The sequence below is a fragment of the Ichthyophthirius multifiliis genome (assembly GCF_000220395.1).
Source record: "Ichthyophthirius multifiliis unplaced genomic scaffold scaff_1120509249705, whole genome shotgun sequence".
Taxonomy (NCBI): domain Eukaryota; phylum Ciliophora; class Oligohymenophorea; order Hymenostomatida; genus Ichthyophthirius; species Ichthyophthirius multifiliis.
The window spans coordinates 3446-17680 of record NW_004087427.1 but is presented as its reverse complement, the minus strand read 5'-3'; the positions used below and the strand labels follow the sequence as shown (position 1 = coordinate 17680).

At 15.1% G+C, this 14235-nt stretch overlaps 2 protein-coding genes across 2 annotated transcripts, besides 37 other annotated features; one reads left to right on the top strand and one right to left on the bottom strand. All coding sequences in view use genetic code 6, as the record gives it.

Annotated features, from left to right (window-relative positions):
- Positions 1-475: 475 nt before the first annotated feature.
- Positions 476-519: a microsatellite.
- Positions 520-928: 409 nt separating this feature from the next.
- Positions 929-995: a microsatellite.
- A 30-nt stretch (positions 996-1025) lies between these two features.
- Positions 1026-1071: a microsatellite.
- Positions 1072-1098: 27 nt separating this feature from the next.
- Positions 1099-1142: a microsatellite.
- A 420-nt stretch (positions 1143-1562) lies between these two features.
- Positions 1563-3342, top strand: IMG5_025870 (peptidylprolyl isomerase roc1, putative; the record flags this gene model as incomplete). Its single annotated transcript, XM_004039303.1, has 6 exons — positions 1563-1784; positions 1851-1999; positions 2124-2527; positions 2790-2807; positions 2972-3128; positions 3201-3342. The coding sequence occupies 6 exons, from the start codon at positions 1563-1565 to the stop codon at positions 3340-3342; spliced, it is 1092 nt and encodes a 363-aa protein (XP_004039351.1).
- Positions 2008-2115: a microsatellite.
- Positions 2822-2887: a microsatellite.
- Positions 2822-2959: a microsatellite.
- Positions 2869-2959: a microsatellite.
- A 311-nt stretch (positions 3343-3653) lies between the features above and the next one.
- Positions 3654-3686: a microsatellite.
- Positions 3671-3711: a microsatellite.
- Positions 3712-4052: 341 nt separating this feature from the next.
- Positions 4053-4113: a microsatellite.
- Positions 4114-5359: 1246 nt separating this feature from the next.
- Positions 5360-5515: a microsatellite.
- A 154-nt stretch (positions 5516-5669) lies between these two features.
- Positions 5670-5728: a microsatellite.
- A 1060-nt stretch (positions 5729-6788) lies between these two features.
- Positions 6789-6822: a microsatellite.
- Positions 6823-6829: 7 nt separating this feature from the next.
- On the bottom strand, positions 6830-9291 carry IMG5_025860 (protein phosphatase 2 regulatory subunit A, alpha isoform, putative; the record flags this gene model as incomplete). The annotated part of the gene is made up of 8 exons (XM_004039302.1): positions 6830-6905; positions 7062-8203; positions 8278-8344; positions 8531-8640; positions 8685-8756; positions 8901-8985; positions 9033-9096; positions 9141-9291. The coding sequence occupies 8 exons, from the start codon at positions 9289-9291 to the stop codon at positions 6830-6832; spliced, it is 1767 nt and encodes a 588-aa protein (XP_004039350.1).
- Positions 6912-7002: a microsatellite.
- Positions 6914-7015: a microsatellite.
- Positions 6996-7039: a microsatellite.
- Positions 7004-7057: a microsatellite.
- Positions 8389-8440: a microsatellite.
- Positions 8469-8520: a microsatellite.
- Positions 8472-8520: a microsatellite.
- Positions 8472-8529: a microsatellite.
- Positions 8801-8886: a microsatellite.
- A 136-nt stretch (positions 9292-9427) lies between the features above and the next one.
- Positions 9428-9459: a microsatellite.
- A 1210-nt stretch (positions 9460-10669) lies between these two features.
- Positions 10670-10812: a microsatellite.
- Positions 10672-10812: a microsatellite.
- Positions 10672-10813: a microsatellite.
- Positions 10681-10833: a microsatellite.
- Positions 10792-10856: a microsatellite.
- Positions 10857-11917: 1061 nt separating this feature from the next.
- Positions 11918-11975: a microsatellite.
- Positions 11919-11969: a microsatellite.
- Positions 11976-12468: 493 nt separating the features above from the next.
- Positions 12469-12542: a microsatellite.
- Positions 12543-12593: 51 nt separating this feature from the next.
- Positions 12594-12688: a microsatellite.
- Positions 12639-12705: a microsatellite.
- Positions 12649-12680: a microsatellite.
- A 621-nt stretch (positions 12706-13326) lies between the features above and the next one.
- Positions 13327-13366: a microsatellite.
- Positions 13367-14051: 685 nt separating this feature from the next.
- Positions 14052-14078: a microsatellite.
- Positions 14079-14235: the final 157 nt, after the last annotated feature.

The following is a 14235-nucleotide window of genomic DNA, read 5'->3' as shown; positions in this document are numbered from 1 at the left end:
ATATATATATATATATATATATACTATACAATTATTTATTATATAATATATCTTTTTTTTTTTATTTTTTAAATTCATATATATTTATTTTATTATATATTAGAATTTATTTTTATCTTAAATTTAAAACTATTTTTTTTTATATTGCATATAATTAAACTATATATATTTTCATAATCAAATACAAATTTTTTAACGTTTATTTCAAAAAAATAATTAATTTTTAACATCTTACTTATTTTAATAATTAATAATTTTTTAAATATTTTCATTATTTATAATTATTTTGATACAAATTTATATATTTATATTTTAATGAATTTAAATTTAATATTTCATCATATAAATTTATTATTTAACAAAAATTAATTCTTTTATTTATATGAATTTGGGTTTTTTTTTATATTTTAGAGTTTTTATTATATACATAAATAATATATATTTATATTTAAAAAAATAAATATTTTTCCTTTTTTTTTTTTAATTTAATATATTTTATTATCTTAATATAATTTTTTTTTTTTATTATTATTTTAATTATTATTTATTTCAAGTCGTTCTTATTTTACATTTTAATTTCTACTTATTTATTATAATATTTTATATTAAATTAACATATATAAAATTTATATTTTTATTTAATTAACTCTATATACCTTATTATATAAAATATTTTTATGAACAATCATATAATATTAAATATCCATTTTTTTTGTTTTCAAGGAAATAACATAAACCACAAGTTTGATTCACTATCTATCTATACATTTCTTTAATTTAATTTTCACATATTTTTAAGTTTTTTATAAAGATTACTAGATATTTTTTAATTAAATTATTATAAATATTTTTAAGTAATAAAGAATAATAATTTTTTGAATATTTGGTCAATTTTTATTGATTTTTATAAATATAAATTAATAAAAAGTATATATATATATATATATATATATATATATATATATATATATATATATATATATATATATATATATTAAGTTTTAATTAATATTTATTTATTAAATAAATTTTTGTATATTCTTATAATAAAATTTATATATAGTTTTATAAAATTAATTGTTTTTTAGTTAGTTTATATAATATTTTCTTTAATTTAATAATTTTCTTTAATTTAATAATTTAGTAAAATATAAAATAAACTTTAATTTATAAAGCCATTAATTTTTTTAATTTAACAATATAAAATATAAAAAAGCAATATATATTTTATAATAAATTTATATAAAATTTTTTATTAAATAAAAAAAAAACACTTATATATAATATTCATTTCAGTTTATATAAAATAAATGTTTTTTGTATATATATATATATATAATTAAATCCTATTTTTTTTTTATTTAATTACTAAAATAGAAATTTATATTCCTAATTTTTTAATATTAATTTATATTTTTTTTAAAATAAAATATAATAATCAAATCAAATAAAAACAATATTTAATTATATTCAATAATAGTAATAATTTTAAAAAAGTTAGACATAAAAAACTATAAAATAAAATGCAAAAAAAGAAATTTCCATAAATATATTTCGACATAATGATAGGCTCTAAGCCTTCGGGTCGTATAATACTTGAATTATACACTGATCTAACCCCTAAAACAGCCGAAAACTTTCGTGGATTATGTACAAATGACTACGGATCAACTGGTTTAGGTGGTAAAACATCCCAATTATCATACGAAAATAGCAAAATACATCGCATAGTAGAAAATTTTTGTATATAAGGCGGTGATATTACAAATGGAGATGGTACAGGAGTAAAAAATAAAAAGCCAATAAATTCTAAAATTAAATACTATTTTATATTTTAAATAAATATAAAGGGACTTTCTATATATGGTAAATATTTTGATGATGAAGATTTTTCAAGAAGACATGCATGTGCAGGTTAACTTTCTATGGCTAATAATGGAAGAAATACTAATAATTCTTAATTTTTTATAACATTAAAAGCCGCACCACATTTAGATGGGTATTAACATATATATATATATATATATATATATATATATATATATATATATATATATATATATATATTATAAATCATATATACATTTATATAAATAAGTTATATACATATATATAAATTAAAGAAAGCATGTGGTCTTTGGATAGGTTATTGATGGCATGGATGTCGTTAGATAAATAGCTAAAGTACCTGTAGATATAAATGAAAGACCTAAATTACCTGTAGTGATAAAATAATGTGGATAAATTGGAGACAAGAGGGCTTTTTTAAAGGAAGATCCATTCGCTAAATAGAAATATGAAGAGATTTAGAAGAGGAAGGTGGAAGCTGAATAATTAAGGAGATAGGGTATCGATCCAGAGGAGTATTATGCAAAATAAAAGGATTAGGATATTAGTATAGAGGAAAAGAAAGGAAAAGAAATGGAAAATGCTTTAAAGAAGTTAAAGGAGAAAATAGAGATATTGAAAGAGGAGAAAAATGTCGAAATTCCTTAAGTTGATATTGTAAATAGTAAAATTTCGGAAAGTAAATTAGAAAAAATAAGGGATTTAAAACTTAAAATAAATGAGGCCAAAAAATTAAATTCTTTGGCGGTTTTAGAAGATGAAAAAAAAGCGTTGGACCCTTTTTATGAAAAAAATACTAAAAGAGAAATCATTAAATAAAAATTCGAACATAAATAAAAAGAATTGGAAAACAAAGGGCTTGAAAAATCAGTGCTTTATATGGAATAATCTGCTATAAAATATGATATTTTTATAATAAAAAAAAAAAAAAAATATGTAAGAAAATTTCGGATGGAATGGTAAATATAAAATTAATATAAATAAATTTACAAAAATATATAAATATAAATAAGTTTACAAATATATATAAATATAAATATAAATAAATATAAATTATTATATATATATATATATATATATATATATATATATATATATATATATATATATACTTTTTTTTTAGTTTTTAATAGTGATAGTTTATATAAAGCTTAAGAAAAAAGATGGAAAAATTTAAATTTTAATGAAGAATTATATAAAGAATAAATGTAAAATCCATAAAAAGCATATGAAGTTTCCGAAGAAGCTTTAAATAAATTAGCATAAGAAATTGAAGAATAGTATTAAAATATATATATTCTTTTATATTAAGTTTTTTTATGTTTAGAGAAAATTAAAAAATCGAAATTTAGTAGAAGAAGAGCTTATGATCGTGATTAAGATGTAGATTTTATTGATGAAAGAAATAAAAACTTCAATAGTAAACTTAAAAGACATTTTTCAGAATATACAAGAGATATAAAGGCAAATTTAGAAAGAGGATCTGCTATTTGAATTATTCAATATATTTTTTAATAATAATTAATTTATATTTTTATTTTGTGTTGTATCTTCAATAGTATTTTGTATTTTATAATAATATATAGGAAAATTAATATAAATTAAAATATTTATAGTTAGAAAATAAATAAAATAATATAATTATGTCAGTAAATATAATAATAAATTTATATAATAATTATTTTTTTATATTCTATTGATATAATAAATTTTTTCTGTTAAAAAAATTATAATTATAATTTAATATTATTTTATGTTATAAAAAAATATAATCTATTATATATAAAAATTATTATAAATTCTAAAATATATTTATATAATAATATTTTAAATAATAAAAATATAATATAATATAATAAAAATGTAATATTATAATTATATAGTATTAATTTATTTATTTATATATTATTCTTATTAATTTCCAAAAATAATCTAAAAATAAACTTTTCTTCAAAAAAGATAAAGAAAATTAGATACTCCTTAAAAATTTCGTATAACATATAATGATAATGAACTTGTAGAAAAATTATAAAATACAAAAATAAGAGAATTAATAATAAAAACTTTAAAAATTTCTATTAAATTTTATTAAGATTTAATAAAAGTTAAAATACCAAGTAATTCAAAAATAGAGATATAATAAAATAATCAGAATGCTTTAACAAAAAATTGACTTAAAAAGAAATTTAAATAGGTTATTTTAAATATAAATATATATATAAATATATATATATATTTATATATTTATATATTTATATATATATAGGATTATTAAATTCCGATTTTCATTTATATATTTAAATTATAAATAAGCCAGAAGACAATTTTATAGTATATTCATGTCCTTGTTTTTTAAGTTTTTAAGATTATAGACCTATTTTCGCAATTTTGAGTTTTAATATTTTTCATATAGACAATAACAAACCTAGTTATTTCAATTTTAATAGAATTTATAAGTTTACTTTACAATTAATTTTTCATTCCTTAGTATTTTCCGAAAGTCTTTTTGAATATTTTATTAATCCTAATACTTCTAAATTATATGAAGAGTAATTTTTTAATAATAATTTTTTAAGTTTCCCAAATGTTAAAAAATGGGCTTAAAATCACTTCTAATGTAATGATATTTAAGGTCTTTCTACTTAAAATGATAAACCAGAAGGATTTCCAGGTTTGAATTGGAAAGAAACTTAAAAGTTTAATGATTTGATGACTTCTAGTGCTATTTTAGGTGATTTTTTTATATTTTTCATCTTATTTTATTGAATTATTTATAAGGAAAAGTAGTCTGGAGTGGTGCAAATAATGCTCTATTGGAAGACAGTGGATGGTATTAAGTAAATTTAAAAATGGAATAAAAAACAAGCTATGGAAAAGGTAAAGGATGCCTTTTTTTGAATGAAAACGATGTTTTTGTTTATGAAGAAAAAAATTGTTAAAATGAAGTTTATTTTTTGTTCTTTTCTTTTTTTAAAATAAAAAAATTATTTATAGGAATTTAATAATGACTTTTTAAAATATGAAAGAAATATTTAATTTGGTGCTTAAAGTAAGGCATTTAAAAGTACATTAATTAAAGAATAAAACAAAAATATTTTAGATGAAATTGGATGCTATGAGGCATTTTGTGAATAATAGTCAATAAAAATTACATTTGGAGACTTCTTTTTATATTGTAAATATGACAATTAAATCATTAATAACATATAGGGTTATTAAGGTAAACTAGAATGCCCTATTATTGAAGATTTTTGCAATTAATAAGAAGAATGCAAAAATTTTTGTAGTGGAAATGGATATTGTATGAATGAAAAATGTAATTGTTTAGAAGGATTTACAGGAGAATTATGCTAGTGTGAAGAAAGTGAATGTTATTTTTGTGAATAAGAGATAGAAAATTGTAAAAATGCTTAAAAAATAATTGCTTAGAATGTTTAGATGGATTTTATTTAGATGTATAAGGTAATTGTATATAAAAGAATAAAAAAGATGAAGAGATGAAGTAAAATTAATAATAATAATAATAATAATAATAATAATAATAATAATAATAATAATCATAATCATAATCATAATCATAATCATAATCATAATCATAATCATAATCATAATCATAATCATAATCATAATCATAATCATAATCATAATCATAATCATAATCATAATCCTTAATATCAGATAATAATAATAATAATTAAAATATTAGCTAGAATTAATAATTTAATATTAATAATTAATAAAAAAACATTGATAATGGTAATAATATAAAATCTAATAATAAAGAAGATAAGTTTAGTAAAGATCGTTTATTTAAATCTATTAATTGTTTTTTATTTTTAGAATTGTTTTATATTTTAATATGATTTTTTTTTTATTTTTATTTTTCATAAATAAATAAAAAAATGCCTATTTTTTTTAATTATAAGATTTTCTTTAATTTATTTTTAATAAAATACAAATTTATAAGAAAACACAATATATTTTTGATATAAAATTTTAAAAATAAACAATTACTAAATAAATTAAATTGACTTTATGTTTATATAAAACAAAATGCTTAAATAAATATAATATATTTTAAAAATCTAATATAAATAAAACTATACCTACATATTTATTTATATAAATTAATAAGACTATTATGATATAATTAAAATAAAGATTATTATATTTATAATATTTAAAAATAAAATAATATTTATATAGAAACATATAATCAATATATATTTAATTTATAACCAAAAAATTTTTTTATCTATAAATTCTTAAAATGTACACTTTATTCAAATCAAAAAATAATCACTATCATAAATAGAAGATAATATATATAATATAAATATGCTATTCCTATAATAAATTAATTAAATAAATTTTGAACTATTTACTTAGTTAATATTAAATATAGTAATAATAGTTTTATTTGATAATAATATATAATTCTCTTTTAAGGAATATATATTCTTTATTTTTAATATCCGTATAGTAAATTTCTTTTATTTCTTTGATTTCCTCTTAATTAAATATTCAAAAGCTTTTAATAAACTTATTGATTTACAAATCTAATTAATATTATCTATCATATAGTATATATAAAAACGTATATTTTATTAAAAAAAAGCATAAAGAAGAAAAATATAAATATAAAAAATATCTAAATTAATTGGATATATTATAATTTCTTTAAGTTATTCATTTTTCAGATTACAAATTTTTTTTATTATATAGATAAAGAAATTCTAAAAATAAATTTAGAAAATTATTAGACAGACATATAAAATAGTCTACAAAACATTATTTATAATATAAAATTTTTTTTTAAAAAAAAAGATAATACAAATAATTATAATAGTAAGATTTTCATAAAATCTATAGGTGAAAATAATAATAAATAAAAAAAAAGAAATACTAAAAAAAAGTTCAAAGATTAAAAAAAATATATAAAATAATATTAATTAAATAATAATAATTATATAAAAAATATTCAAATATCCTATAATGCTTCCTAAGCAAAATATTTGACATCTTTATCATTATCATTACACATTCCATTAAGTGCACTGTAGTATAAATATATAAATTTATAAATATATAAATATATAAATATATAAATATATAAATATATAAATATATATATTATTTTAAATATATATATATTTATATTCATTTATATTTTTATATATAATTTTATTTTAATAATATTTTTTATTTTAAACCTTCTAATATCTCCTTATTAAATTTCTTTTCTTTTTGCAATTTCTTTAAGTACTTTAACACAAACAAATTTAATATTAGGACAATTATCACCACACTATTTAATAATAACTGGAAGTAGATGATTATTAACAAAATCCAGATTACAATTTAAACCAAGAATCTTTTATTTATATAAATATACTTACATATAAATTATATATAATTTTACTTTTAAAGATTAAAGTACACTTTATCTATATAAATAATTATTATCTTTATTTAAACCTTCCTAAAGGAATTTAAATAATCTACTTGTTGCCCATTCTTTATAAATTTAAATAACTATCTATAATTTTTCAGCTGCATTTTCCCTAACAGCTGCTACTCTATCTTTTAAATAACTAAAGTAGATACTTTCGATATTATTGACAAAAACTTCTTAGTTTTTAATACTTTTGGCAATATTAGCTAATGCATCATATGTTTCTACCCTAACCCTCCACTTATTATCCTCTATAGTTTTTTTAAAAAGTGGTATAGCAGTTTTTAAAGCATCAACACCTATAACCTCAACATATTTAGATACTGCTTTAGTCGCTCCTTATCTAACTTCCTTACTTTCATCATCAAACAGTTCTATTATAAGTGGTAATAATTTTTAAACTATAGTATCTTTTGGTAAAATATTTATCATTAAATATACTACTTCAGTGACTCCTGCTCTGACTTAAAAAACGGAGTCTTTAGCCAAATATTATAAATGAGGTATTATAATGACCAATTTTTCAGGAGAAAGAATTTTCAAAAATTTAGTCAAAGACTATATAGAAGCTGATCTAACATCATTTTCTGTATCTCTTAATAAATTAGTAAATATTTAAATTAAAGATACTGAATCACCTTCTTCACCAAAAGCCTCGGCGATTTCGGGGAAAATCTTAGATAAAGAAAGACGGACTCGCCAGGATTTATCTTCAGTTGCGGCTATTATTATTGGTAGTGTGTGTTATTTATTCTCGTCTTTTTTTAATACTTTTGCTATAAGTTTTAATGAATTTAAAACTAAAACACGAACTAAGTCTTATTCATCAGATATTAATTATTTAACACTTTATATTAAGGATGATAATACGTATTCCTTTTCAATAACTGTGGAAAATTCCTGTATTATTATAAATAAATAGATATATAGATATTTATACATATATATATATGAGTGTGTTTATATTTTTTTACGCCGATTTTTTAGGCAACTACTCGACGGACCATAGGTGTTTCTTCACTACATAATTCAATAAATTTTCTAGTTTTATTTTAAATTCATAAATATAAATAGCGTTTTTTAATTATATATATATATATATATATATATATATATATATATATATATATATATATAATGTTTTCAATTTAAAAAATACAGTGTTTTTTATTTATATATATATATTTATATTTTATTATAGTATTTATATTTATATTAATTATTTACGTGCGGATTTTATCTTTATAAGCACCTGCACGTGGATATATTGTGCACATTAAATGAACTGAAGATACTCTACATGTAAAATTTTAATCATTTATAGCTAAACGTATTATCTATATATTTTGTTTTTATATATATATATATATATATTAAATACTAATGGAATATAAAGATTTTAAACTTCATTATCATTAAATGAATTTGCTATGTTTATCATAGATTTAACTGCCTTTTTATGTCATTATTATAATAAATTAATTATGTATTTATTTGATATATTATAATATAATATATATATATATATAATATATTATATATATATATATATATATATATATATATATATATATATATATATAAATTCTATATTTACTTATTCACGGACAACTGTTTCTTCGGAACTTGCAAGCATTTCTAAATTTGGTAATAAAATAGTTTAATTTCCTTATAATAATTAACTATTTTTGTTTAAAAATAAAATAAATAATTAATGCAATTTAATTACGATAAATTTTCAAATTATTAAGCAATTGCAAACAAAACCTCATCCTCTTCTTTTTTTATTAAGCCTATTTTTTATTAATTTAATACAAAAAAAAGGAGTTTTTATTACTTTCAATATAAGGAATTAATATTGATTTAATTTAATCGGCTCCCATTAAAGTTGCGACTATTTTTAATCTGTGAATTGCATTTACTCTAACAGATATCTCATCAGATTCCATTTCTTCTTTTAAAAGTTCGAAAGGGTTGCTATCGGACATTATTTTTTGTTGTTTTTTTTGTTATTTTAAATATTGTTGTTTTTTTATATTTATTTATTTTAATTTATCTTTATATAAAAAACTTTATTTAAAAAATATAAATAAAAAAATTAATTTTTTTTTTTTATTCAACAAAATATATATATATATATATATATATATATATATTAGTTTTTATTTTATATGAAAAATAAAATATTTATTAAATCATATCAATATTTACTTATACTGTCAGGTACTTTAACTGGATTTATAGGAATAAATTATCTTTTTAATAGTTTAGATATATAATAAAATTCTAATCATATGATTATTTCTTAAAAAAACAATAAAGAGAACCAAGAATAAATTAAAGAAAGCAAATGATAATATTGCTTTAAAAGAATTTAATAAAGTTTAATGTATTTATTATAAAAAATAATTTTTTTTATTTGTGCGTAAATTAAGTTTATATATTTTTAATAATTTTTAAAGACATTCTTAATATATTTTTCTTAAACTTAAAATAATACCAAAAAAAAAAAAAAAAAAATCTCCTTAATTCTACAATATATAATGATTTATTTTTTAATAATAATATTAATTATTTTTGATTAAAAAAAACAATTATATATGTATTGTATGAGTTTTGAATTATTAAATAGATAAAATTTCCAATATTTAAATAAAAAAATATGAAAGAAGTTAAAAAAAGCAATTGAGAAATTAAAGAATATAATATTAATTATAAATACATTTTGAAGTATACAATTAATGTTTTTAATAAAAATAATATAAAATAATAATAATTAAAAGGAAAAAATTTCTCGAATTTATTGAGTTTATTGTTAAAAAAACAGTTTCTCTATAGATTAGACTGTAAATATAAATTATATTTTTTAATTTTTTTTGTTAAATATTAAAAATATAAATTTTAAATCAAATATAAAAAGTGTTTTCTTTTTTTTAAAAAAAAATAAAATGATAATAATAATATTCTTAGTTTATAAAATTAATTATTATTTTTTAATTTAATTTTATATTATATATTATTATATTATACCAAATATAATATTGGAAAATTTATATATTATATTTGATTAATGTTTATTTAGTACATATATATATTATTAAACAACCAAAATAATTTAAGTATATAAATGATTTTATATACATATTTATATATTTATTAAAATTTTATTATAAAAACAAATATATATACTAACTTATTTTTTTTGGAATAATATATTTTAATAGTTTGTAAACTGATATTAAATAATATATATTTATATATCTGACTATATGTATAAATAATATCTTAGATACATGAATATTAAATACCGAAAATTATATTTTAGAAAATACATATATATTATGAATGAGAGAATATAAAAATATTTATATATATAGTATATAGTATATATAGTATATACAGTATATATAGTATAAATAGTATATATAGTATATATATTATATTGTATTTATATTATATATACTATATATATCTATAGTTATAGTTTATATATATATTTAGTATATATATCTTTATATTATTTATATATAATTATCTGTTTATTTATTTATATTTATTGTCTTATATATAAGTATAAAGATTTTATATTATTTATTTTATTAATAAAATTAAATTAATTTAAATATAGTTTTTTAAAATGTTTTTCTCATATATAATATATTATTATAACTTTGGATTTCTAATATATATAGTGTTTTTTTATTTGTTATTATAGTATTTCATTTAGTTTCTTTTATTATTTAATTTATTATATTGACTTACATATTTCTTTTAATTAAATATTAAGAGAAATGCATAGTGTTTTCGTTACATTTTTAAGTATTTTTCACATAAAATTGTCCTTTTTATTTAATTTTGGATATTAAAGTATTTTCATACTTATTTTTTTTTTTTAAAAAAAAAAGGTAATTTCATTTCCTAACAATATAAAAAGTAACAATTTATAATCTTACTATAATTTATAATTACAACAACATAAATCATTCACAACTGTTTCTGGTGTATTTTTATTTAACATAAATTCAAATAATTGGAGATAATACTTATTTTATTTTTTTATATTCTCCCTTAGTAAAGAAAAATAGTTTAACTATTCCTCAATTAGCACTTTTTCCCAATATAATTTAACCAAAAATGCCCCCCCCCCCCCCGTAATCATAATAATTCATGTATATTGGGTAAACACAAAATTACATTTAATTTATATTTTTTAATAGTAATAATTATAATGAACATAAATAGAAAGATATGAATATTATAAACTTTTATTAAATAAATATATATATTTATTAATTTTTTGAATATTTTATTTTTATTTATTTTTTAAATATAAATATCTTAGTATAATTATAATTTAATATATAATAATATTATTTAACCTTTATTTTGAATTTTTTGTTTATTAAAAAAAATTAATAGAATTATATACTATTTAAACAAAAAAACTCATCAAATTTTTCTATAAGAAAAAACTAAAAAAATAATATCATTTTTTCATCTCGAAATTAGCAAAATGATTCTTTTTACTTTCAGACTAATCCCTATTGTAATTAAATTAGAATTCCCAAAGACTATTATAACCTTCAAATTAATAATAAAATAGTTAATATGTAGGATATATAAGATTTTTATAAAATATATATATGATTTTTATAAAGATATATATTATTTTGCATTAGTAAAAATTGCTAAAATTAACTAATTTTTTTTTTTTTTTTTTCGACATTTCTATATATATAAAAATAATAATATATTTTCATTTAGTATTTTAAATAAACTATGAATTTAAATAAAGTTAATTATTTACCAATTAAACAAAAACAAAATTTGTTTAGGTGATAAACCTAAATCATAGTAAAATAATAAATCCAATATTAATAAAAGAAAATATTATAGCTTTTTTTTTAAAAAAAATATTTGATTGAGATTTATAGAGAAAATATGATATCTATAAAAGAAAATTAAAAATCCATTAATTATCACAGATTTTTTAAAGGTAAGTCTAATAATAAAGAAATTGTATTAAGTCTTTTTGTGAGTAATCATAAAAAAAGTTTATTAAAAACTAAAAAAAATCGTAAAAAGATGACTTTAAATTATTCATAAAATAAAAAATTCAGTAAAATTGAAATAGAATTAAACTTTGAAATAAGACTAGTAAAAAAATATAAATATATAAAAATTTTAAATATATATATTAAACTATAAAAGTTTTATATAAATATATAAATATATAAAATAAAAAATATATCTTATATAATAATAATATTTAAAAAGATAAAAAGAACATTAAATATAGATATAAATATAATAAAATAAATAAATGTAAAAAAAAATTTAAATAAATATATATATATATATATATATAAATATATATTTAAATATTTATAATAAATTTTATATTTTTTTTCAAATAAATATAAATATATTGTAATATAAAAAATAACAAATATATAAATTTATATATATATATATATATCTTTAAAATACAATATAATTTATTTTATATTGTAAAAAGTAAATTCATTTCTATCAAAAATATTATATATAAAAAGATATAATAATAAAATACATCATATATTTATTAATAATATATATATTTATACTTAAATCTATATTTTAGTTTTTCTTGATTACTCATGTCGATTAATATAGATATATAAATATACATTAAGGCATAAAAAGGATAATTGTTTTTTGAGTTATGTTTAACCGATAATTATTCAGAAAATAAATTTTAAAAATCTTATGAACATATAAAATTATATTTTTTTTTTGTTTTGTTTTTATTTTTTAGATCTTAATGAATATTAAAATATTACTATAATTAAATAAACTATAATTTATAATGCGAATATCGTATATATATAAAAAAAAATTCTACATGTTTGCATACTCTATTTAAGTTAAAAGATTCTGCAATGTATCATATTTCTTATTAAAAAAAGTATAATACAATTTATAATATAAATAATAATAGTATTATAATTCTAATATTAATTTTTATTTATTTTATAAATAAAATATAATATATATAAATATATATATATATATATATATATAATTTTTTTGTTTTTGTATATTTATCTGAAATTTATAATAAAACGACTATATTGAAATTTAAAAGAAATACGAAATATAGGCTATAAATAATAAATAAAATGTTTTATCTTAATAAGATTTTTCGTTTTTATTTATTAATATAATATAATTTAAAATTATTATTCTTTTAATTAAAAATAATAATTTATTATTTTATTTTATTTGATTTTTTAAGTATTTTCATAATATATAAAAGAAATGAATGTAATCTTTATTTTTGTTTATTTATATTAGTATTAATTAAATATAATATAAAGATATATTATTAGAATATTTTTTTTTTTATATTTATCGTTTTTTTTTTTTTATTTTTTCATATATATTTTTACATTAAATTAATCTCAAAATATTTTTTTTATAGATATAATTTAGACAAGTCAAAAAATAAACATTTTTTAAGTTAAATTATTATTTTAATATTTTTAATAAAAAAAAAAAATCCATTTTTTTTTTTTTTTCATATATGTTAAAATATCTATAACATAAAAAATTATCATTTTAATTTAAATTAAGCAAATAAGATAATATAAAAATTGTCCAAATAGATAGTATCTAAAAATACATAATTTTTATAAATTGGAATGTTTTTTTTAATTTATTAAAAATATATTATTTTATTTATAAATAAAATATATATATAAATTCTAAAAAAAAAAAAAAAAAAAAAAAAAAATTTACAAAATATGCTTAATCTTTAATCTTAATTACCTAATCAAGAAATCATCTTTAAAAAACCAATAGATAAATAAAAATAAAGAAGAATAAATATATTAATTAATGAATTAGGCTAGGTTTTTAAGAAATAAAAAAAACTCCATTGAAAAGAAGAA